This window comes from Sturnira hondurensis, unplaced genomic scaffold (assembly GCF_014824575.4).
Source record: "Sturnira hondurensis isolate 20B ecotype Veracruz unplaced genomic scaffold, ASM1482457v3 Scaffold0019835, whole genome shotgun sequence".
In the NCBI taxonomy this organism is placed as follows: Eukaryota; Metazoa; Chordata; class Mammalia; order Chiroptera; family Phyllostomidae; genus Sturnira; species Sturnira hondurensis.
The window spans coordinates 121919-145836 of record NW_028092466.1 but is presented as its reverse complement, the minus strand read 5'-3'; the positions used below and the strand labels follow the sequence as shown (position 1 = coordinate 145836).

The following is a 23918-nucleotide window of genomic DNA, read 5'->3' as shown; positions in this document are numbered from 1 at the left end:
TTTTTGTGCTCATTTTGTGAATAGCTTCTGCATTGGTTCTCTTTACTTTGTTTTAATAATAGCTTTATTGAAATATAAGACACATACTATGGTGCCTTTTTTAAGTGTATGATTTTGGGTGGGGGTTTTGTATAATTATAGAGTTATAAGACTATCAGCACTAATTTTAAAACATTTTCATTGCCCAAAAAGAAGCCCTTTCCCCATGTGCAGTTAGTCCTCATTCCACCAGCCCGGCCCCGGGCAGCCACTCGGGCACATCCTGCCTCTGTCGCCGTAGATTTCCCTGTGCTGGATATTTCATGGGAATGCAGTCATGCAACACATGGTCTTCTGCTTCTCAGCATGATTTTTCAAGGTTTACCCATGTGGTAGCATGTGTCAGAGCTTCATTCCCCCTATGTGTGAGTAACATTCCATCGTGTGGATGGGCCACATTTTATTTATGCATCCATCCCCAGTGGACATCTGAGTGCTCTTCACTTTTTGACTGTCATGAGTAATGCTGCAAGTTTGCGGGGACCTAGTTCTCTTGGGTGTATCCCTAGAAGTAGAATTGCTGCGTCATATGCTAAGTCCTTAGTTTTTCCTTCCTTGTATCTCTCCAGAAAGCCCCACTGAGGGGGGCTCCACAGGGACCAGGGGATACCCCTCCTAGCAGGTAAACCTCCTGGCCAATGACACCTAGGTGCTGTGCTTCTCATTTCTGCACACAGGGAAGATGGCAGGTGACAGAGGTTTGAAATAAAGAAGGAACTTTAGGTCATTTTGTACTAAGTCCAAAAGAAGAATGGAGAATTTTCTGGCCAGATGTTGACATTAAACAGGGTGGGAGCTGGGTTTGTCTGTTTTTGGAGCATTTTTGTGTCCTGACACATGATAGGTTTTCATCACATTGCAGAATGTGCGAGTCTCATTGTCAGTAAGATATGCTACATGAGAGAAGTTTCTACCCAGGCTGGGGAAGTGTGGCTGCTGTTGAACTGTCAGTTAAAATCAGCCCTTCTAACTTCCTTTCAGATACTTGATCAAATTTTTATCCAAGTTGTCAGAATATCAAGATGTAAACAAGATGACTCCCAGTAACATGGCAATTGTGTTAGGACCCAATCTCCTATGGCCACAGGCGGAGGGGTGAGTACAGGGAGGCACAGACACATGGGTACCGTGGAACTACAGGGCAGGGAAGGGATGGCCAAAGCCCAGAGAGTCACCAGACTCATTTCTTTCTCAAGTCTTATTTATTTTGCGACCTGCTTCCTTCTTAGGCTCAGGAGGAGGCCCAGAATTCTGCAGATCTTTCCTCTGATGATCTCAGAGCTTTAGGTCTGCTGGGAGGGTCTTCTCTGAGCTAATCGAAGGCAGTGTCAGGATGGGAGGGCGGGGGCATGGTGGACCAGGCAGGGCGAGCCCTGTCATGCTGCCCTCACACACTATGAAGAGCACATATTCCAGTGTCAGGATCCAGAGGGACAGAGGGCTGTTTCGAAAGAGAGAACAGTCAGAAAGAGGATGAGATTGGCCACGTGGAGAATCATGCCTCCTGTAGAAACGTGCCTTGTACCTGCCGATTTGTGGAACTTCCTCATTTCCTGACTCATATCCTTGCACATCTCCTGTAAGGAGGACTTTTGTGGTTGCCTTCTTTCTGTAGATGAGGACAAGGGGTTCAGAAAGGTACAAGAGAAAGCCTGCTCTCAGAACTAGGTCTGCAGGCTTCCAGGCCAGGGCCCCTTCCCGAGCTGTGGTGCTGGTGCCTTGGCCTTGACTCAATGCTGCACTCCTCTGCTCTGGACCTACAGGAACATCACAGAGATGATGACCACCGTTTCCCTGCAGATTGTTGGGATCATCGAGCCCATCATCCAGCACGCAGACTGGTTCTTCCCCGGGGGTACATGGTGGCATCTGTTGTGGGAGCGAGGGTGGCTGGGGAGGGTGGCTGGGAGTATCATTGTGAGTTCTGCACCTCTGAAACCTAGTCCCATTGCCAAAAGATGTTTGTCTTGTTTTTTTAGAATTAACATTTTATTTTTAAAAACACTTATTTTTTTATTTTAGAGAGAGGGAAAGAGAGTGAGAGAAACATGGATGTAAGAGAGAAACATCAGTTGGCTGCCTTCCTAACATGCCCTGGCTGGGGACCAAACCCGCAACCCAAGCTTGTTCCCTGACTGGGAATTAAACTGGCAACCTTTTTGGTTTGCAGGACAACACCCAACCAATTGAGCAACACCAGTCAGGGCACCCTGTTTGTTTGTAATCCCCCTACACACACACACACACGTACTCAGGTATGAGCAGGGTCATGGCAGTTTCCTTCTCTCTGGCCTGAGGACATCCACAGCCTACACTAGCTAGCCACATCCATGGATTTGATGGGTATAACAGCCACACCATAGTTTCTTTAAATCTGTGTGCCTTGAAATGCTGGTACAGAAAGGAAAGAAACATCCTCTGCTTCCTAGCTGCAAAGGGAGGCTAGATCAGCCATGAAGGCGGCTTCTGTCCAGGGCTGTGGATCACCTGGGCACTGTCCTTTGTCATTCTCACCTGTGTCCTCTGAGCTTCTCATTGTGTAAAGGTGGAGCTCACAGGTGATGAGAACTTTTTTTGTACTTGGTTTGAAATTAGACTTTAGAGACAGCTACCTCAGATAGATATTCACAGATGTTCTCTTAGCCATGGGAACACCCTTGCACAAGCTCAATGGTGCCGGTTTTGAAGAAACAGCAGTTGTTACAACCAAATTCTGTGTTCCTTTCTAAAAAAAGGGTATCCTACTTTATGTTTAGTAAACGTTAAGGGCATTTACTGTTAATGTTTCTGTGCTCTGGCTATCAGAGGTAATCAATAATGTTGCTCTAATACATTAGGAGTTGATTGCCTTTATTTCATGTCATGTGTTTTGACTATGAAAGCTCCTAACTTCTGATCTCATGAGAGTTCTAATAAAAGACATAAGGTCAGGCAAACCTAAGAAATCAGGATAAAGAAATTGAGAAGAAAGGTGTTGAAGGCACAATTAATTCTGCATGTTCTGTGGATGAACTAGTTCATTGCCATTGCAGATGAACAGATTATTAGTAGGAAAGGAAGGGATGAGTATTTCCACAGATCCATCCAATAGCCAGTAGCCTTTGTGGCCTGAGTGAAGTCTCCAGGTCTAACCCTTTTCAGTTGTCCAAGAAGACATTATCTACAATTAATAACACTGCGTCTTGTTTTCTCATCTTGACCGATCCCATTGGCCAGCCCCTCTCCAACAGCATTAGCAGTGGCGCTTTCACCTAATCTGATTAAGATGCTCTGGTGTTTCCCTCTTAACCATGAGGTTGGAGATAGCTGATTTTGTCTTTTTTCAGGAAATACCCCCTGTATCCATTTAATTAAGTTTGTTTTTTAATCACAAATGGAAATTGCTTTATTATGCCCATCATATTAATCACATTACTGTCGTGATAAGTTATATTAAGATGAATTATTATCAGCAGATGACCAAACATTGAACCAGGGAACACAATTTAATGGGTGTGGAGTACAAAGGATAGGCCAGCTCTGCTCATCTCTGTTCTGCCCAGGAAGGGCGTGACAGCCCAACAGAGCATGTACACCTGTTATTTCTTCCCAACAGAAATAGAGTTCAACATCACAGGGAACTACGGGAGTCCGGTGCACGTGAACCACAACGCAAACTACAGCTCAATGCCCTCCCCGGACATGGACCCCGCCGACCGGCGCCAGCCCGAGCAGGCCCGCCGGCCCCTCAGCGTTGCCACAGATAACATGATGCTGGAGTTTTACAAGAAGGATGGGTATGAGCTGGCGTCCCTTTCTCAGCATTGGGGATTGGAGAAAGGAGGGACTGAGGTGTAACAAATCACCAGATGGGCAGGAAGGCTGCCCCGAGCAGCAGCAGTTAGGGGACTTGCAGCAGTTAATCTGTTCCTTAGTCCTTTGCTCTTGTCTGTGCTCCTGGGGGCAGTCTCTCGGCCTGCGTCCCTGGAGGTGGGCCAGAGGGACATGTAGCCTTTTGAGCTGACCACTGTCATCAGAAATTGATTAGTTCTCCTGACAAGAAAGAAAAGTTGGTCCACAGGGGGATTAATATATATAAATATTATATATATATATATATATATATATTATATGTATAAAATATATAAGCACTTTATTTTGACTCAAAATTTATAAATGCCAAATCTTTAACAGTTTTATTTTTGTGATAGGTCTGCTCATTTGCGTTTTTTGGCAACATTAAACAGCACCTGTCATGTGTAGATTAACAGATTCCGTTTCATTCTCTTTAAAACAAAGAGAAAACCTAAAGGTTAAAGCCACCTGAGCGTAAACTCCTTATAATTCGTAAGATTTTGTTTCCTCGTCTTTTGGGATTGACACCTGCTCCGGCTCTGATGCAGCCGTCACAAGACCCCTGAAAGCACTCAACTGAAACTCACAGGGGAATGACTCTCACCCACTCCTGTTAAATCAATTTACAGATTTTGTAATTGCATACTATGACCCCATAGTAAGTCAAATGATTGTAAACAGGTTTTATAACAAGTACAGCCGATTCACGGTAAACATCAGCTATGGCAACTGAACTGAGTGGACTTTTGCTGGGCAGCAAGCTGGAGGTGTGTCAGCCAGTGTGTCTTCCAGAAGAAATGCATGCATCGCTTGGTCAGGCAAGTCGGTTGAGTAAATTTTGGTTAGGAATTAAAAGTGATCACTGTGAAATAAAATTTAGCAACTGCTGCTTTAAAATAGACAGGAGCATAAGGCACCTAATGGGAATATCAGAAATTCCTTCAGCAGAAAGTGTAGCAGCGGTAACCTTCAGCTTCCCATTCATACAGCTAGGTAACCAGAAAGCTCTGTTTGTTTGACATGCATATGGCCTACAGGATTCAGAGGGAAGGTCAAAAACCCAGGACTCTTCCTTTTCTCAATGCGAGTTGGCACTCGGGATCTACACTGTGTTCTGTGATGATGGCGGGAGGTTCAGCAAGGGCAGTGTCCCTGCTTGTTACTGGACCACCAGATACTTGACCTGTGAGGCCGGTGAGAGTTGTTTATCTGCTCCATGCTGTTGTTTGTTGTTCTTATAGCTAGTGGGGAAAGAAAGCCTGGAAATTCTTTGAAACTGAAGGGAGCAGAGGGAAAATTTCTTAAATTTATAAAAAGAAGAGTACACTTAGGGTCTGATCTTTGCACCATGAGGAGCAAGTCAGAGACACAGATGGAAACAGAGTGAGAGAGAGACAGAGAGACAGCAAGTGCTAGCGAGTCCTTTGGAATTGTTTATAAAACTCAGTTAAAGCGACTCTGTTCTGTGAGCTGTCTCTAGCAGAGGGACATCCTGGGAGTCAGCTTCGGTCCTGGCTGGGTAACAGAGCACTCGGCGGGGCCCATTGTTTCTGCATTGGAGATGTGCTCATGTGTCCTCCCCAGACTTCATCTGACCCCAGCACCCTCCAAAAGCAATTCAGATGACCCCCGAGAGACCTGCACTGCGGACTCACAGGTCATTTGGTGTCTGCTGGGCCCAGAGCGCGCAGGCAGCTGGAGAAGCTCGAATGGTGGTATTTTAGGCGGGTGCCTCATCTCTGAGAAAGGTCTGTAGCTCAAGGACTATGTAAATGATATGCCGTTCTGCACGATGTTCTGGTTGAAAACTAAAGGTGCCAACATAGGTGGCACCAAGGTGCCTCTACTTTAAGGGTGTAGAAAATGAGGACAACTACATAAATTACTGTTGTACACAAAATATACTTATTTTAAAACTTGTCTTAAACTCTCAATTACTTGGAGAGTATACTGGCAGCTTAGGGTAAGCCTCACTGAGTTGTCTGGGGTACCAGTACATATGTTCTAGGGTACAGTCAGCTTGCAGACGATCAGTTCCTAACTAGTTTTAAGGGAAATACAAACCTAAAGTTTTGGGTAAGTGTTTTGGGCAAGAGAAAAGGAATTTGTATCAGTTAAGTCCCTGTGTTATTTTAGCAATATTAGGGGAATTCTCCATATTAGTCCCCATTTCTGAGCTTTTAAAATCTTGGAGACACATTTCAAAGTCTTCCAACTACCTCTAACCCCTTGAAACACTTGACAAAGTTAGCTTTCTTAAGGTTTTAAAAAAAGAATGTATTTCATTAAAGCTGTTACTTTAAAAAAAAAATTTTGCCCTGGCTGGTGTGGCTCAGTGGATTGAATGCGGGCCTGCGAACCCAAAGGTCACTGGTTCAATTCCCAGTCAGGGTATATGCCTGGGTTGTGGGCCAGATCATTGTATCTCTCATCGATATTTCTTTCCCTTTCTCCTTCCCATCCCCTTTCTCTAAAAGTAGGTAAATAAAATCCTAAGGGGAAAAAAAGACAATTTGGGGAAGAAATATGGATAACATTTTCCGAGATGGATAGCTATTATGTCCACAACATCACTAAAAGTAGTTCCGCCCCAGTCCCAGCTCCTGGGGCTTTCTGATTCTTAATGAGACAAGAAACTGAATTTCTGTAGCAAGTCCTGATATCATGTTTATTTGCTCACTTATACATTTTTCATGATTGCAGGTGGCAGAATAATGCCCCTCCAAAGATATCAGGTCTTGAACCTTGGAACCCGTAAATATTGCCTGATTTGGGAAAACGGTCTTTGCAGATGTGATTAAAATAAGGATCTTGAAATACAGAGATAATGTGGGATTGTTAGGAAGGGCCCTGAATGCAATCACACCAATCATAAGAGAGCAGCAGAGATCTCTCACACTCGTGTGCATGTGTGCACACACACACAGAGAAGGAGGTGTGCAGATGGAACAGAGATTTGATGGTGTGGCCGCAAGCTAAACAATGGTGACAGCCACCAAAGCTGGAAGGGGCATGAAAGGATTCTCTCCTCTGGAGCCTCTGGAGGGAGCACAGCCCTGCTAACACCTTGACTTTGGCCCTGTGTACTGATTTTGGACTTTGGCCTCCAGAACTGGGGGAGAATATATTTCTGTTGTTTACCAACTTTGTGGTACTTGTGACAGCAGCCACAAGAAACCAGTCCACGTGTCTCCACAGCTGCATGCCAACAGACAGCTCCATGGTAAAGATGGCAGCAGGGATTTAATTCTTCTCCTATTGAGTTGACATCTTATTATACTCCCTCTTACTCTGAGTTGGCCTCTGCAACTCACTTAACTAACAGAAGTGATGTTCTGGGCCTTCTGAAGCCAGGTCAGAACGAACCTTATAGTTTATGCCAGGTCTCTTGGAACACTCACTCTTGGAACCCAGCTATGTTGCTGTGCGGGAGTCCAAGCAGCCCCTTGGAGAGGAACTGAAGCCCCTGGCCTTCATCCCCAGCCAAGCACTGAGGTGACAGACAGCACCAACCTACTGGCTTTCAGAGTGAGTCATCTTAGTCTTCTAGGCCAGCTCAGGCAACCTCAGCTAGTCCTGTGTATCGTAGACAAGCTGTCCCTGTCTGACTCTGCCAAAACTGTGGAGTTGTGACCTAGATAAGTAAGCTACCAGGTTTTGAGAGTCAGTTTGTTAGGCAGCAAAATGTAGCCAGAACAAGCTTTTAAAAGGAATACAGATGTCCTGCTCCCCCCATCCCCCATTCCTACAATCTGACTTATTGGCCTGGGCTAGGATTCAGGCAGTGGTATTTGTTAAAGTGTCCCAGATATCTGCTAATCACCCCAGATAATGCTAATGCACATCCAGGGGTGCAGACCACTGAATCAGAGAAAAATGTTGCCATTCTGGATAAGGAACTTGGCAGTGATACCATTTTTAGAAACATTTCCAAGCTTTCCTACTTTAGCCATTGAGTGACGCAGTATCAACAGGTCACACCAGTGTTCTCTGCACTTTCCTCAGCTCCCACTTAAATTGTAGGGTGCAGTTTGTCATGTATTTTTAATGCCTTGTTTGTATTATCTTTTTGCTTTGTTTTATAGAATAGTGATATTTGTTTCTTGGATCATTTGTCCCAAATAATAAACGAAAGTAAACTTGCAAATCCCTTCTACTTTTCTGACAATGGCTGAAGTGTTGTCCGTGGTTACATCAAGTGAGTTACCCAGGATGTCCGCTCTTGCCCATGGCTCAGGATGGACTTGTGGGCCCTCAGTGTTTGTCAGGTGCATTCATGGGCTGTGCCCCTAGCAACATCTGAACAAACTCGACAGGGATTCTTGAAGGACCTGTGGAGAAGCCCAAAGGCAATAATAGGAAAGACATCAGTGATAAAGTGTCCTTCCTAACGTCACCTCTCTACCCTCCCGATGGCTATCGTCCCCGCTTCCTACTCCTCTTGCCCCTTCTCTCTGCCTGAGGCCAGCCTCAGACGTCAGGCAGACCTCACCAGTACCGCCACTGCCCTCTCCCCACCTCACGACCTGCCTGTGTTTTTTGCTGTTGTCACTTCCTGGCTCTGGCCTACGTTCTCTATACCTGCCCTGCTGGCTACACACCCGTCCCCCTGCCCATGCTCATTTCTAGTCTCTTGTCCCCCTAAACCCACTGGTGACAAGTCCTAGTAGCATCTGTAAAGCTGCCCACAGACCCTCGGATCCCCATGGGACAGCAGTCTATTCGCAGAAATCTGATGAGCCTGGCTTTTTCTGTGCAGAAGACCAGCATGCAGCTCCTCTTTCCAGTCTCAGAACCTGTGTGCCTGCGCCCCTTCCCTGGCTCCAAGGCGGGCTGTTCCTCAGAGGCTCTCCCCCTGGGCCCGTTGGCAGCAGCCCAGGAAAGCTATGAGGACAGTAGAGCAGAGCCAGCCATTGGCCCAAGAGCTCAACTGGGCATGTGACCCCTCCTCAGCCTATGCTGCTCTGGGACAGGTCCGGCCCCACCATTTAGACCTTAACTTGGGTGACCTGGAAGAGGCATGTTTAATTGGGAAGGTCCGAGGGTAATCTGAATGGCGCTGTTTGGAATTCTAATTTGGCATTCTAATTCTGTTGGTTATATGGGATCAGCGAGGAAGATGGAAATCTGGAGTCTAATGAGTTCCTGAAATACATGGCTCAACACATTGAGACTATTTTCTGTAATGTATTTATATGACTTCTTAGAGTTTTTATGCACCTCCATTTTCCATGAACAATCCGGTTAATTCTGCAACCACAGAATGTACTAAAGTCCAGTGGGCTGGCTGGGGACAGTGGAAGGTTGCAGGAGGCCGCCCGGGGCATGGGAGACCTTCTGTAGGTGGGCGGAGTTGTTGCCACTCAGGATGAGTCCTTTGCACCCTGTCACAGTTCCTTTCCCAAAGACACCTCTACTCTTTCCTTTTCTCCTGCTGTGATGATGTGGCTGGGGCAGTAAGACTTGGCGGTTTGCAAAGAACCTCTTGGTTACATGCCACAAGTCTTCATAAGGTGGCTGTGGCATGTATCCTTTTCCAGACTTATTGATTATATAGAGCCTTTTGTCACAAACCAATCAGAACTAGTGATCCAAGGGACTCACTTTTATAAGTGGGAGGAGGGACCACATGTCATGGATAGATGGTGCCATCACCTTATTTCAGGTAGGGCCTGAATCTATGCTGACCTAGAAAGTCATCCCACATGCCAGTGGAGGATTTGACTCTTGTTCTGGGTTCGGATCAGTCAAATGCACCCTTGAGAAGTGTGTTCTTAGCCCAGGCCCCACCTCAGCTTCCAAATGTCCAGGTTCACCCATCACGGACACTGCAACCAGGTCTGTGAGGTGTGGCCAGACTGACCCCAGCCTTTACTTGCACTGGGGAGGCAAAGACACATTGCCGTTATATATTTGGGAGAGGCATTATCCCTGAAGGAGCTAGAAATGACCTGATGCTGGCCTCTCTGCGTGAGAATGGGGTAGACAAAGTCTTCAGATGTTTAGGTCCCTTGTCACCCGTCTTGGCTACCCAGGATACCATATGGTGACTCCACGGGTCCCTGTCACTGCTACACATACTCCAAGTACATCTTAAACATTCTCTGAACTTCTAAGTCTTTGGTGGACATTTGGGGAGCTACCCAAATTTGGGGGGTCTGCATCTGGTGGCTAACCCATTTCTTCTCTCCCTTCTCCTGGCCTTCGCCAAAGGTAACTGATCTCTAGAACAAAAATTAAAAACTTCTAGATCTCTGTAGACTTAAATATTTCAAAGCCAAACATTGGCTGACACCTCTAGCTAACAATGTACCTAACCAGGCCTCGGAAATAGTATTGTGGATATCTATCCTACAGAGGGGGAAAAAATCCCACTAACCCTTGGCAACTTATTTCCTAGCATGGTCCACAGCAAACTCTGTTCAGTGATGAATGTGTTGTTTTGGTAGATACCTATTCTTCTTGGACCTGGATGTTCCAACTTTCAGATTTTGGTTTTTTATGTCTATTGTTTGTTGGGGCAGGCCTTTGTCTCTTTCAATGTTTAAGGTTCTGGGTCTCATGGTTTTCTTGTGTGGCCTGCTGGATTACAGACTTTAAAGCAAGAAGGCCACTTTCTTTCCTTCATCAGGAAACATTTGTAGATCTAACCTTCTACATCCTTTCCTTACCCACCGCTGCAAGAAGAATAACCCACTGGGAAACAGCCCTTTGAAAATGCAGAGTGTGAAGTTTGGCATGGGGCTCTCTGAGTTCACATTTTGGCCACATGACCTGAGGAAGTTACTTAACCTCTGCTCCAGTTACTTCATATGCAAAGTGGGGAAATAATAGTAAGCAACAACCATAGAATTGTTTTAAGCGTTAAATAAAATTTTACTTATGAAGTGTTTAAAACATCTCACTAAAAACACCCCGAGTGTTCTTACCCGTCTCCACCTCCCCAGGAGTGACTGGGCTACTTCTGCAAGCACAAGATATACTAGAGCCCAGTGGACTGGCTGAAGACAGGGGAAGGTTGCAGGTGCCCTGGGGCATGGGAGACTTTCTGCAGGTGGGGAGGGTTGTGGCCATTCCTGGCTGAGTCTCCAGTCCCCTGTCACAGTTTGTTCCCGAAAGAAGCCGTCAGCCAAGATGAGCCTGGTGCTTTTTTTCTTCCTATCCTGATGGCCTGGGCTGGGCAGTGAGACTTGGGGATTTTGTGAGGATCCCCTTTGTTTTTCTGTTTCTTAAGCACAGAGTCATCCAAGTGGGCTTCCAGCAATCCCATCCTCTGAAACCTGCTGTGGCCCAACTAACTCCAGAAGCCTAGGGAGCATAGGGAAAGGAGACTCTTACCTCTCTCCGTAGTTTTGTTTCCCTTACTTCCAGCAAAGAAACCACCCCGAAATCTTTTCACATTTAGGGCCATTGTTAGGAAGGGAAGAAATCTGATGGCAGACCTTAAACCCAGCTGACGTGACCCACGTGGGGTCTTTCCAATAATATTTCTACCACATACTGTGCCTGATTCACTGACACAATATCCTTATTCCCTGTTTGATCGGCCCATTTTAGACTGGGGTTCACTCTATGTATTTATCCACAGAGATTGTTTAAAATCATCTGTACTTGACACCTACCAGGACAGAGCTTCATCTTAGTCAAGGCTACCACTTCCTGATCTCTTAGTAGATGCTAGTAATTTGTACACCCTGTTCTAGTTGTTCTTTACAACAAACCTAAGGAAAGGGAGATGGTGTTGCTCAGAGGATAGTAGATGGTCAATAGCTCATCCATATCACACAGTAATGCGAAACTATCATTCAGACACCAGAGCCCTCCTTTCAAAGCCCTGCTCTTGGCCACAGGACTGTGCTGCTCCCTAGAAGATTCGTGGTGAGCAGGGCAGGGAGTGGGGTCACCCCATCATAGAGTTGCTACTCCAGTTCCACGCTATCTAGCCACCAAGCCCTTTTCTCCCCTCCATAAAAATATATGATTCTCTGTACCTCCAGCTGGTCAACCCCATAAAGTTCTGTTTGTGTAGCTAGATAGACTGCTTACGGGCACAGCCTGTGTTTCCCATTGCTCAGTGGAATGAGTATTAAGCTTCTTTCTCTCTGCATCCTAATACATTCTGAAGACCAAGAGCAAAGTTGGATGGATACTCCCTTGCAGCTCTCTTTAAACCTCCAGGATGTGCCTGGACCCTGTCCCAGACTTCTGGGAGGCCTCTGAGAGTGATTCCGAATCCCCTACAGGGAAGGCGCTTATTTCTTGGTGGAGGGTCCTTAGACCCAAGATGACATTGAAAGCAAGTGGGTCCTGGAAAGAGACTGACCCCACTTGCCCCTGCTCCCTCCCCCCGCGAAGGTGCCTCCTCAGAGCCATAGGGGAGGTTGGAACACTAGCACTGACACAAGTCGAGGAGAGGTCTAGTGAACCTGCAGAGGAGTGCGTGTCAGGAGGCTGTCCCTGCCCCTGAGTGGTGCACTTGGCCTACAGCCCCAGCCCTCCCCTGTGTGCTTCGCTGTAGGCTGCATCCCTTAAGGCGTGTTTCCTCAACGGACCCAAAGGCCGCTACAATCTCCAAACTTGACCCCTTTAAAAAAAATTCAGTGCACTTCTACATGGTCCCTTTGACCTTGTTGGAAGGCAGGATTTCCTGGCGTGAGAGCTCTGTGCCTCTGACTCGTGTGGGTGAAGAGGTGAGAGTGAGCACAAGGGAGCACTCGTGCCCACACCCCGCGGCACATACGCCTGGTAGGGGCAGATGCTGGCTGGGAACACGTGTTTTCTACCCAAGTGAGTGTCTGCATCTGCCCTTAATACTGGAAACATTAGCTCGTGCCTTAGTCACTGAAGGCCTTGCCTGTGTACCTCATAGACCAGAGGAGAGGGCTTTAACTGCCTCATAAGCCAGGCAGACGACTACTATCCTTCCATCGTCTTTTCCCTCACATTTGATGCCCTTTCCTGCCCACCCCCACCCCTACACACCTCAGTATCAACTATTCGGCCTCTCTGTTCACCTGTGAGCTTAGTAGGATAAGATTTTTTACTCACACAAATAGAAGAGCCACTTTAGGAGCCCAACAAAATGGAACTGAGTTCTTGGCACAGTGAGAGCCCCACGCTGAGACCCTGACCTTGACAGGAGACAACCTGTATGTCCCAAGGGAGGCATAGTCTTTTTGACACTAATACCTGTATGTTTCTGTCTCTGCAGCCTTAGGAAAATCCAAAGGTACAGTATCCTCCAGTAGCTACAGGCCATGTTCAGTCTCTGGGAACTAAGTGAGCCATGCCTTAGTGAGCTCTGCCAGAGGGTGAATGTGCCGTGTCTGGTTGCTTGGCCGACTGACTTGAGGCTGACTGTGTTCCCATCATTGACATGGAACCAGAGCAGAGTGACTGTAGGCATGAGCGGCCCCTTCCCACCTGTAGAGAAGCGGGTATGGCCTGCGGAGGTTGAGGCTTGGCCAGGTCCTGGGGCTAGCACAGGTATTTAGATGTCTCCTGCTGGTTGCTGCCTTGTTCCAGTCTCATGCTATCCTTGTCCCTGTCCTGCTCACCCACCTGTCCCACTTGGGAGGAGTGAGTGCCCGCCAGACAGGCTGCATTCTGCCCTGAAAGATCAGCTGGCTTTGGCAGCGGGTGGAAGCTCAGCTGCCCTCGGGTGCGGCTGGTGGGGCAGCTGGAGGCTCCCACAGTGGCCCGTCACTCCACGGAGCCCTGCCCACACCTCCTCGCTTCCCTGGGCCCAGGAGGGTGCTACGGCTGCACTGCTGTTCTACCACTGACCTGCTTGAATGTGCCCGCTTCATGGGGGAGGGAGCCTGTCACCTGCCATGTGTGGATAAGCACGTGTCTTTGTGTCCCTCACCAGCATGGGCGTGAGGGTGATGGACACATCCTGGGTGGCTCGAAGAGGCTCCTCAGCAGGCCGGAAAGGGTCGTGTGCCCCGCCCTCCACGCAGCCCCCCGCCCCGCCTGCAGAGCTGGCCACACCTCTGCCCTCACCCCTTCCGGAGCAGCCTCCAGAGGACCCCGCAGTGCCCTCACTTTCTCCATCCAGCCTGGGCCTCCAGCCTGGAGCTGAACGGACCAGGTAAGCCCAGGCAGGCTGCCTTTCACATTGGGGGGTGACAGGGCTCCCTGCACCTGCTTCCAGCCTCTTGGATTTCATCTTCCCCCCTTTTCTACACATTCTCGTTGGCCTTCCACATCATACTGGTGCCCAGGAAGTCACCACAGCTTCCTGAACTAGCAGGTACAGGCCAGGCTGTCCGAGGAGAATATCCCTAGCAGACAGAAAATTCACCCGGCAGTGGCAGCTTGTACAGAGGTGTGAGGAACCTCAGTTCCTGGCTCTCCATTTCCCCTCCCTCTGCCATTACAACTTTCCTATTTTGCAGTTTAGAATTTCAGTACTTCTCCTTTTCTCTCCTCTGCATTTAGATTTATGGGGCCATTTTTACTGCTAACAAGGGCAGCCAGCCGCATGGTTGTATTTCTATTCTCCTAGAGGGAGAAAAAAGATGGAGAACAAGCTCATTTCATCACTAGTTCAGTGAACTCTTGCAGAGAACCGTGTCCATCCAAAGCTGACACATGTAATCTGTGCTTTTAAGGTGTGCACATTCCAGGGAGCAGATGCTCAGGATGATTAAGGCCCGTGGTCACACCCAGGGTCTCTGCGGCTGGGCCTGCCCTTCCTTAAAGGGGTGGCTTCCAAAAGTGGGATGTGCACAGCAAGCTACTTTGCCGTTCTGTTCCTGCCGGTCTGTCTGTTCTCAAATAGCAATTCAGAGAACTAGAAAGGCTACGTCAGATCAGATGTCACAGTGCATTGTCACTGGAGGACATAGCATCCCTCCATGGCCAGTGAGGTGAAAAATCGGGGACCATGAGAAGCCGAACCTTTTTAACCTGATCTTTGCTTGCATGCCCACTCACACGCACACACCCCCCGCCAAATGAAGGTATTGTGGGTACTTTCTCTGTAATGGGGAAATGAGGAAGGGAAAGGGGGTAGTGACAGAGTTTGGGAGAGGGAACTGATACTGGATGTGCTGGGGTTGTTGCTGATGGCTCCAACTCAGGGGACGAGTAGGGCTGGCCCCGGTGGGGTGCTCGCCAGGCCGCAGGCCCAGAGAGGGACGCGGACCGGAGAGCGAGCTCAGCGGAGAAGCAGAGGCTGATGGCTGCGGGCTGGCGAGGCAAACAGGAAGGAAGTGGACCAACGGGAGACTTGCTGGAAAGATTCCCTTTACAGGCACTCACTGGCTTCATCCTGATTTCCTGTCTTATAACGAAGACTTGCTGCCAAAGAACATTTGACATATAAATGATAATTCTAGAAAATGCCCCTCAAGGGTGGATTTCCCTTGGCCCTGAGATGTTCTCAGATGTCATGGACGGGTGGCTTTGCAGAGTTACTCATAGGTGGGGAATGTGGCCCATTGGTTCAGGCTGTTTAAAAGGTCAATCCCATTGCTCTGTAGTCCCGCAGTCCCCTTTCCTGGAGTAGCCAGTCCTGTAGCTTTCCTTTGGGTGTTCTGTCCCTGTGTGCCTTGTCCCACTCTCCTGCTCTCCCCACAGGATTCCTCCTAGTGCAAACCAGTGTTCCACTGATTTTCCGTTTCTCCGTTTTTCGGTTTTCTGGACAGTTGCAGCCCGATGGCATTTCTTCCAGTTGCTGGATCCCTGTTACAGCCCTCCCTTCCCTCGCTGTGACTTGCTCCCATCTCCCACTCCCTGCCAGCTCCGGCCCCTCATCCCCTCTCCTTCCAGGCTGGTGGCTTTCTCTAGCCAGCCTCAGCCTCAGCCTCAGCCTCAGCCTCAGCCTCAGCCTCAGCCTCAGCCTGCTCATCTGCTTGCCATTAGCTCTAACCCCTAACTCTGCTTCCTGCCCCTTTGCACTCCAGCTCCCTGAGTTTTGTGTTCCAAAATTAACCTGTCCTCAAACATGTAAACTGTGCCTCAACCACATGGCGCCCCTAAGGACCAGCTTCCACCCCACCTCTCTCCCTGGGTAAGCTGCACCTGGGCTGGGGACAGGATCCAGGCCATGTCATGTAGGTAAATTCTTGTTTCTGCTGTGGGGGGTATGTCTAGGCAGAAGAGAAGAGAAGGGTGAACTCCTTGGTTCCTAGATTCTTTTTTTTTTTAAATATTTTATTTATTTGTCTTTAGAAGGGAAGGGAAGGAGGGAGGAAGAGAAACATCAATGTATGGTTGCTTCTCGTGCATCCCCTGCTGGGAACTGGCCCCTGCTGGGAATTGGCCTGCAACCCAGGCATGTGCCCTGACTGGGAATCGAACCATGATCGCCTGGTTCATAGGCCTGCGCTCAATCCATTGAGCTACACCAGCCAGGGCGGTTCCTAGATTCTTATCCATCTAGGGGAAAGAAGAAGAGTCTGTTATGCCTCAAGAAGCAGTTACTTTGTTCACTTGTCTTGTGTTTTTTTTTGTTGTTGTTGTTGCTTTATTGTTTTATTTTACCTTTCTCTTGCGGGAGGCAGAGATGGATGGAAGAGTGGAGGGATGTTAGGCATTAGTGCCTGAATGCCTGGCCAACTTGGGCCTGAAAAGGAGTGAAAGACAAGTTCTTGCCCAGCCAGAGCAAGGCAAGGGGCAGTGAGGCAAGGGGATGTCATTCTTGCTGTTTATTTTTTTAAATATTTATTTATTTTTAGAGGGGGGAAGGGAGGAAGAAAGAGAGGAAGAAAAACATCAATGTGTGGTTGCCTCTCATGTGCCCCCCACTGGGTTCTGGGCCTGCAACTCAGGCATGTGCCCTGACTGGGAATCGAACTGGTGACCCTTTGGTTCGCAGGCCAGTGCTCAATCCACTGAGCCACGCCAGCCAGGGCTGTTGACATTTATTTGCAAGACAGAGAAAGGAATTAATGCTCCCCTGGCCCTCTGAGGAAACGGCCCTTTCCCTTGAGTGGCATGACACTTACCCTGAGAGGGGAGAGTGTGCTGCTGCCTCCAGCAAGCAAGGCCTCCCTTCCTTCCCCGAGTGGGGAGAACTAGCTGAGCATGGGTGGTTTGCTGCCCCAGCCCAGGTCCCTCCCGCCATTCTCGCCATGCCCCAGGGGGGTAAGTAGCATATTCTTTGCTCTTTCATATTTGGAGTTTCCAGACTTACCCAGGGAAGAAATGGGCTCTCACTGCTTTTGCAGGGAAGAAATAACCAGCGTGAAGGGTTTAGGTTTCCATGCTTCCGTTTTCTACCTGAGGGCACCACAGTCCACGTAGGTTCCAGCAAAGATGGCAGATAGCTCCCAACCCATAGGTCACTGCCCTGATTTCCCAGGGGCTCCTGCAGCACTGTGTTGAACACAGGTGAGGACCCTGTGGGGAAACATGGAGGTCGCTTGGTAATGTCTGTCATGGGAGGCATGACAGGGGATGGTAGGGGGTGAGGAGTCAGCCCCATATTTGCTGTCCCTGGTCTGTGGAGTGGAGTTGAACAGGGTGTCTCTTAACATGTACTCGATCCTTAGGAGAATGCCTGAGAAAGAGCCAGCACTGAGGGTTGAGCCCTCTTGGGGACCTGGTAGCTCAGGGTGTCCTTTTATCAGCTGGAGAGCCTCCAGAAACCCTCAGTGTCATCAACCTTGATCCCCCTTTCAAGGCTGAAGGGCTGGGACTTGAACTGGCCCACATTTGGGAGTATAGTCGGGGTCTGTTCTAACCCTGTGGTTTGCTGGGACCTCCTGAGTTTGAAGAGGAGCCCCCAGTTTGTCCCTGCTCTGAGGTGTTATGGACGTTCAGAGAGAGCCGTGGCCATGCAGTTTCACAGTGGGAGCCCAGGCCTGCAGCCCTCATTGGTGTACGGACACCAGCGAGTCCTCCTGCTCTGCTGTGCTGGGGCTACAGAAGAGATGAGCACATTACATGTTCCAGTTTCAGGATGTCTATAAGAGTCCCGGGGTTGATCACAAGGTTCAGAGGGGGCTCAGGAGCCCTGCCACCCATTGCCTGGGTCTCCTAGTGGAGAGAGGATATAGGCGTGGAAAGGAAGCCAAAGGTGAGGGCTACAGAGGAGGCTATCAGAGCCCCAAAAAGGGACAGTCACCACTGGGGGCAACTTGAAAATGTTAGGAAGGGCCTGAGACAGGCCAGAGGTGGCTTGGAAGGACATTCATTACCATCCACGTGCTAGTGCTGAAGTTGCCCAAGTTCAGGGTTTCTGTTTTGTCCTGTGTGCTTGTGTTTCAGCACTTCCAAAGGCAAGGAACTTTCTCCAGGGTCTGGGCAGAAGGGAACTCCAGGCTCCAGCCAAGGGGTACCCTGCACGGGGACGCAACCAGGGACGCAACCAGGCACCAGCCCCAGCCAGCCGCCTGCAGACCAGAGCCCTCACACTCTCCGGAAAGGTATGTCCCTACCACCCTCCCCCCACAACCATCTCTGGCCGGGATAGCTGCATGCTGTCCTGAACTCATTTCCCTTGCTTAACGTGGATACTTAGAAACCGTGTGCTTAGTGAGACATTCCACACTTAGAGGTGTGGGAGATAACCCACCCCAAGGGGGTGGTCATCTCATTGGGGCTAATTCCCAGTTTGCTCCTTTGTACAGTGGGCTCATTAGGGGGGTGTACAGGGTATGGCTTCCCGCACACCGAGACCTCTGTGCCGAGTGGCTGCGCAGGAGGACACATGTCTTCCGAGGTCCCTAGCAGGCCCCATGACATGGTTTAAGATGTGTATGGAGTCCTGCAGGAGACCCCTGCCCGTCAGCCATCACCTCACACAGCCACCTGCCCCTGGGATTGTTTGAAGAATGGGACAGAGAGGAAGGAATCATTGTTTCTACAGGAGTCCCACCCTTTGACATTTCTGCTTTAGAAGTCTGAGAATTTCTACCCTGACCTCTGAGCCACCCAGCCAGAATCTGCCACTGGAACCCACTGTAAAAGGCCCAGTTATCCTCTCTGAAATGACTCCCAAAAGCTGAAGACATGCTCCATGGTGACATTTCATAGCTGCAGGGCATGTGTGCTTATTCAAGCCTTTTTTTGTTTGTTTTTACCTATGCCATTGCTTTACAAAGATTTTAAATTGTTTAAAATAGCATACATGTTGTTTAGTTTGCTCTCGATTCAGGCCTTTCCAGCTTCTACATGTGGCTTTAGCTCCAGGATGTGCGGGACAGGGCTGGTTTGCCCTGGGCACTCATGCCTTCGTGATGGGGCCTTTCCAGCCTGCCTGGCTCCAGGCTACTGTGTGATCCCATTACCTGAGTCTGCTCTCCCCAGCCCCCTCGGGTCCCTTTCCTGCTCCTGCCTTCTGTGTTCACTCGCCCCCACTGCGGGCAGAGCTCTGAGGGCCACTGTTCTGAGCACTGCAGGTTATGTGGGGCGCTCCAGGGTTTTCCGCCAGACCACTAAGTTTTCCTCTCAGTCTGGGTAGAGGTCCTTGGCCGTGTTTGTGTGTGAGGCCTTTAACCCTCCTCCCAGCCCAACCATGCAGGATCATGGCTAAGCCCTTGTTCTGTCCAAAGGCCGCAGCTTCCTAGTGCCAGCGGCAGCTTGGCCCTTTTTGTTCTTCGTTCTCACAGCACCTTGGACCTGTGCGGGCAGAACAGCCCAGAGTGATGGAGGTCCCTTTCCCCAGTGACATTCAGTAGCCCAGTCATCATTTGAAAGATCCAACTTTCTTCTCCCCACTCCACCATTTCCCACTCATGGTATACTTAGCTTTTTTTTTTTTTAACCCCTCAACCTTTGGACAGTGTGCCCAAAGTTTTACCCCACACCCTCATCCTGTAACTACCCAGAAGTGGTAAACGTCATCACAGACATTTGAGGTTTGGGGAGTTAGCCAACCCTAAGAGGAGTCATTTCATCATTGGTCCCTGGTTCACTCATTTGGACAGTGGGTGATGTCACTGCATCCTCCCTCTCCGATCACGTTGGAGAAGATGTGTTCAAGCATGATTCCCAGGGTGTCTGTCACTGGCTTCAGCCAGCTCAGCTGACACATGGTTTAGTTAAGTCATAACGACATAGTACTGTACACACACAGTCCCACTCAGTGTGCCTCAGGGCGCCCCGCAGGTGAGCTGGGAGGGGTCTGAGCCTGTTAGGTGGGACCCTAGAGAAGAATTCATCCCCTTCTTGTCTGCACTGCAGGAGCCAGAGAAGTAAGCGAGGCGTGACTGGGATAGGTTTAGGTCCATGGAGAGGGGAGAGAACAGTCTCTGATGCCTCCTTGAGGCTTAGAGGACCATTTCTTCTAGAATTTGGGGTACCCACCGCCAGCCCTCCCTTAAGTCTGACAGATGAGTGATCACTTTTGCAAGATGTTTGCCCTGAATGTTTTAATTTCTCATCTTTCCCAGTTCATTTTCAATAAAAAGTCTAATACATTTGTCATCCTGTAGCACGATTAAGCAAATAAAAAGGAAAATGAAGGCAATGTGGCAGAGGCTGGGGCAGTGCTGTGCTTAGAACAGTGCATCGATGTGTCTGCACCCAGTTACACCCAGAGGGCGCGATTCTTAAAAGCACATTTGGGGCCAGGAGGAGGAAGGGATGGAAGGCAGACCAGGGAACGGGCCTCTGTGGTCCCAGCATTGGCCCCTGGACAGGTTCAGCCAGAAGTTAGCGTTCCCAGGGTCCACTGTCACAAGTTGAACCCTCACTGTCCAGTGTCAGACTCTGGCCATGGACTCAGTGTTCCTCAGTGTACTTTTGCCACCACAGCCGCTCGAGAGCGGTAGCAGGATGCTGGCACTCAGCTGCTGCCGTGGAAGGGAGTGTGTTCTGTGATTCGACTGCATGTGTGTGCAAGCATGTGTGCAAGCGTGTGTGTAGCTCATGGCAGACATCCAGAGATGAGGAGGAGAAATTAGTGAGCACATGGGAAGAAACGAAAGCATGCAATTCTAGGTGAATTTCAAAAAATTGTCTGGCCTGCTCTCAGGGCACCAAGAGCTGGGGTGGCCAAGGGCAGAAGCTGGTGAAGGGTGTGCTAACAGTCATGTGGGCCACAGGCTTCACTTAACATTGTGTGTTGCTGCTGTTGTGTTGTTTTCCCTTCCAGTTTCCAAGAAGCTGGCCCCGATTCCACCCAAGGTTCCCTTTGGCCAGCCGGGCGCTGTGACGGAGCAGTCCCCCAGCCAGCCCTCCCCACTCAGCCTGTCTCCTACGCCACCGAGCACCCCGTCGCCCTACGGACTGAGCTACCCCCAGGGGTACCCCTTGGCCTCAGGCCAGCTCTCCCCAGCTGCTGCAGCACCCCCTCTGGCCTCCCCTTCCAGCTTCACAAGCACTTTAACCAAATCACGGCCCACCCCTAAGCCCCGGCAGAGGCCCACCCTGCCGCCTCCACAGCCTCCCACGGTGAACCTCTCCGCCTCTAGTCCGCAGTCCACGGAGCACCCAGTGCTTGACGGCATGTCCCCCGGGGAAAGCATGTCTACAGGTAACCCAGCCTCAGCTTCCTCAGGTGCCTCCGTGAAACTCAGCAAAATGGGCCAAGGGTACGGACTACTGGTGCCAGCCCCGGCTAACCGATCTCCGCCTGTGGTAGGGTAGCCAGGCCGGTGCCACATGCAGCTTCTGAGAGGGCTCCTTAGACACCCCATCAGCCAGTGGACAGCCCTTCCAGGTGGACCCCAGGCATCCTGCAGAGGGGCTTCTTAGGGGATTTCTCCAAGTGAATGCTGGTGACCCAGGGCTCTGCTTCTGTTCTGAGCTGGGGGTTGAGTGCTCTGATTTCTTTGGGGTGGGGCCTTTGGAGAAGGCTGGAGGCTGGGTACTGATTGTGGACAGAGGGCCTGGAGGCTTTCCCAAGCTTCTCGACAGGCACACACCCCCAGCTGGAGAACAGATGCTTAGAACCAAAGATATTTTTTTTGGTATTAATAAGCCTAATTAGAAAAATGTCTTTCTAGTAATACATATTTAGGCAGGGGTCAGTTTCAAAAAAGATGGGTGTCCTCCTGGTTCTCGGAGGAGCTAATTGGACAAGCCCACATGGCGAAGTTTAGTTTTGCTTTGAATTTAAATGAAAAATGGAGCTATTTCCCCCCAGGAGTGTGTAAGCCTGAAACCATAGCATACATGTAGCATAAGCCATTGTAGGTGGGAAGAAGATGACACTTTTGGAACACCTCCCCAGACACAGACCACAGAAGGTTAGAAACTCAGCACATTTGCCATGGCCGCTGGGGCCGGCACAGCATTATCCTCTTGCAGGCAGGCAGGCCGGGTGTCGGGCAGTGGCTTGGAATAGAGCCAGCTTCCACCCTCCACCCCCACCCCGTTCACCAGGCAGCGAGGCCTGAGCACATCTGCTGGTCGTATCCCCATTAGCAGAAGGTGAGGCAACGGGACGGAGCACTCCTCACCCCGACACACACACCACACTTGCCACAAACGCACATCCGTGCATCCACACCACACAGATGCACACACTGCAGATATGCACTGAGAGCAACGATGCCCTGGGGGCACTGGGTGCTCTGGAGGTTGTGCTTCTGCCCCCTCAGCCCCCATGGCCATCTCCAGGGCTGACTCCTGAGTAGACAGCTGGGTTAGCCTGGGAGGTTCGGCTCCTTGCTGCCTGTGAAAAGTCTAGTCCAATGTGAGTGTTTATGATGGGCAAGATTTAGTGTGAGGAGCAGCCATCTGGTGATTTGGCTTGTTTCTGGATGTGATTAATGTTGAAGGTCCAGCCACTGTCATCTACCAAAGCTTGTAAGAAGTTAAGGAAATTCTCGCTTGAACAGCAACAGCGTGCACCACTTCCCCCTGGTGGTTCTCAGTGATGACGTGTGTCCTCAGTGAGCCCCGCTGGGTGGGATCACAGGCCCACTGCCCTCGGGGCTCACAGCCACACCCCGGCAGTTCGTGGTCACCCCAGGTTGTCTAGAGGGGGCACTCCTCACAACACCTTAGCCTGACCACCTCTGCAGCCACCCCAAGGAAGGGACACAGAGTACTGCTGATGCTGGAAGCAACAGAAGGAGCAACAGCTATCACTCTGAGGCAACCGTGAGATAGAGTGAGGAGAAACTTGGGGGCGAAGAGTGGTCAGGAGGAAGCACTGAGGGACAGGTGGTGTGTCCGCCAGCATGGGAGGGATAGAACCACCCCTTTCCGTGGCCCCCACATCTGAGCTGCTAACCTATAGCCTGAATCACACCCCTCACCCCACATGCCTGTTCTGTTTGCACGTTCTGTGGCAGCAGAACCTGGTTCTGTCCTGGGGTGCATGGGTCTCGGGGCCAGAGCCAAAGCTGCAATGATTTGGTGTGGTTCCCTGACTGAAACTTGACATAGTTTTTGTTGTGCTCTTGTTTCGTCATGTTTATTGCTTTTTCCGAATCCTGTCATTGTGTCCTTGCAGCTGTGTGACGTGTGCCGCAGTGTTGGATACGTGTGAGGGGATGTTCAGGGTAAGCGGCCCCAACCTGCCCCGTGCTCCCACCGGAGCCAGTGGCCACCACTCTCTGCCCCGCCTCCTGCATGTGGCTCAGACCCGCACAGTGGCTCCGCCCCTGTCGCTTCCCCAGCCTCAGCAGGAGCTGCCAGTCTGCAAGCTCACTGGGCTTTCTGGGATCTCTGGCCATGTCTTTGGTCATACTTTCTTGGCCGTTGGAGACGGGGGAGAAAGCCAGTCACCTAGTCCACCATTCCTTCCTCTCCTCATGGTTGGAAATTGAAGGGTCACAGGCCTGTTTATCACATGATGAACTTTTGTTATCATTGGCATGCCTGCCAAAGACTTCTGTGTCCCTTGTCCAGGGACAATGCCTCATGTGCACCTTAGTGTAGGACATGTCTGAGGAAAGCCCTACCCACTGCCAGCCCCCCCACGCAAGTGCAGCCTGTCTCATGGGAGTGCACACTAGTGGTCTCCACTGTCATACCCACAGCCCCGCTCGCTGTCCCCGAGGCTGAGACAGCTGGCACCTCCTGAAGACTCCATAGTATCACAGTGTACTCTGAGCTCATTTTTTCTACCTCAGTACAATATTTTGGAACATTTATACCAGTTTCTGCCTGGTCTCCTCCTATAAAGAGCAGATGCT

The 23918-nt window shown here is 50.0% G+C and overlaps 1 protein-coding gene across 3 annotated transcripts in view; it reads left to right on the top strand.

Annotated features, from left to right (window-relative positions):
- ARHGAP44 (Rho GTPase activating protein 44) overlaps positions 1 to 23918 on the top strand; it is a 173552-nt gene that overhangs the window by 146364 nt on the left and 3270 nt on the right. Inside the window, exons 14-21 of one of the 3 annotated variants that reach the window (XM_037028339.1) lie at positions 1021 to 1134; positions 1803 to 1894; positions 3635 to 3815; positions 13085 to 13102; positions 13745 to 13966; positions 18094 to 18251; positions 20924 to 21304; positions 23234 to 23282. In XM_037028339.1, coding sequence (XP_036884234.1) covers positions 1021 to 1134; positions 1803 to 1894; positions 3635 to 3815; positions 13085 to 13102; positions 13745 to 13966; positions 18094 to 18251; positions 20924 to 21304; positions 23234 to 23241 — 1174 coding nt within the window. In that variant the 3' untranslated portion in view covers positions 23242 to 23282. The remainder of the gene's footprint in view (positions 1 to 1020; positions 1135 to 1802; positions 1895 to 3634; positions 3816 to 13084; positions 13103 to 13744; positions 13967 to 18093; positions 18252 to 20923; positions 21305 to 23233; positions 23283 to 23918) is intronic. The other 2 variants (XM_037028336.1, XM_037028337.1) reach the window with 2 other exon arrangements.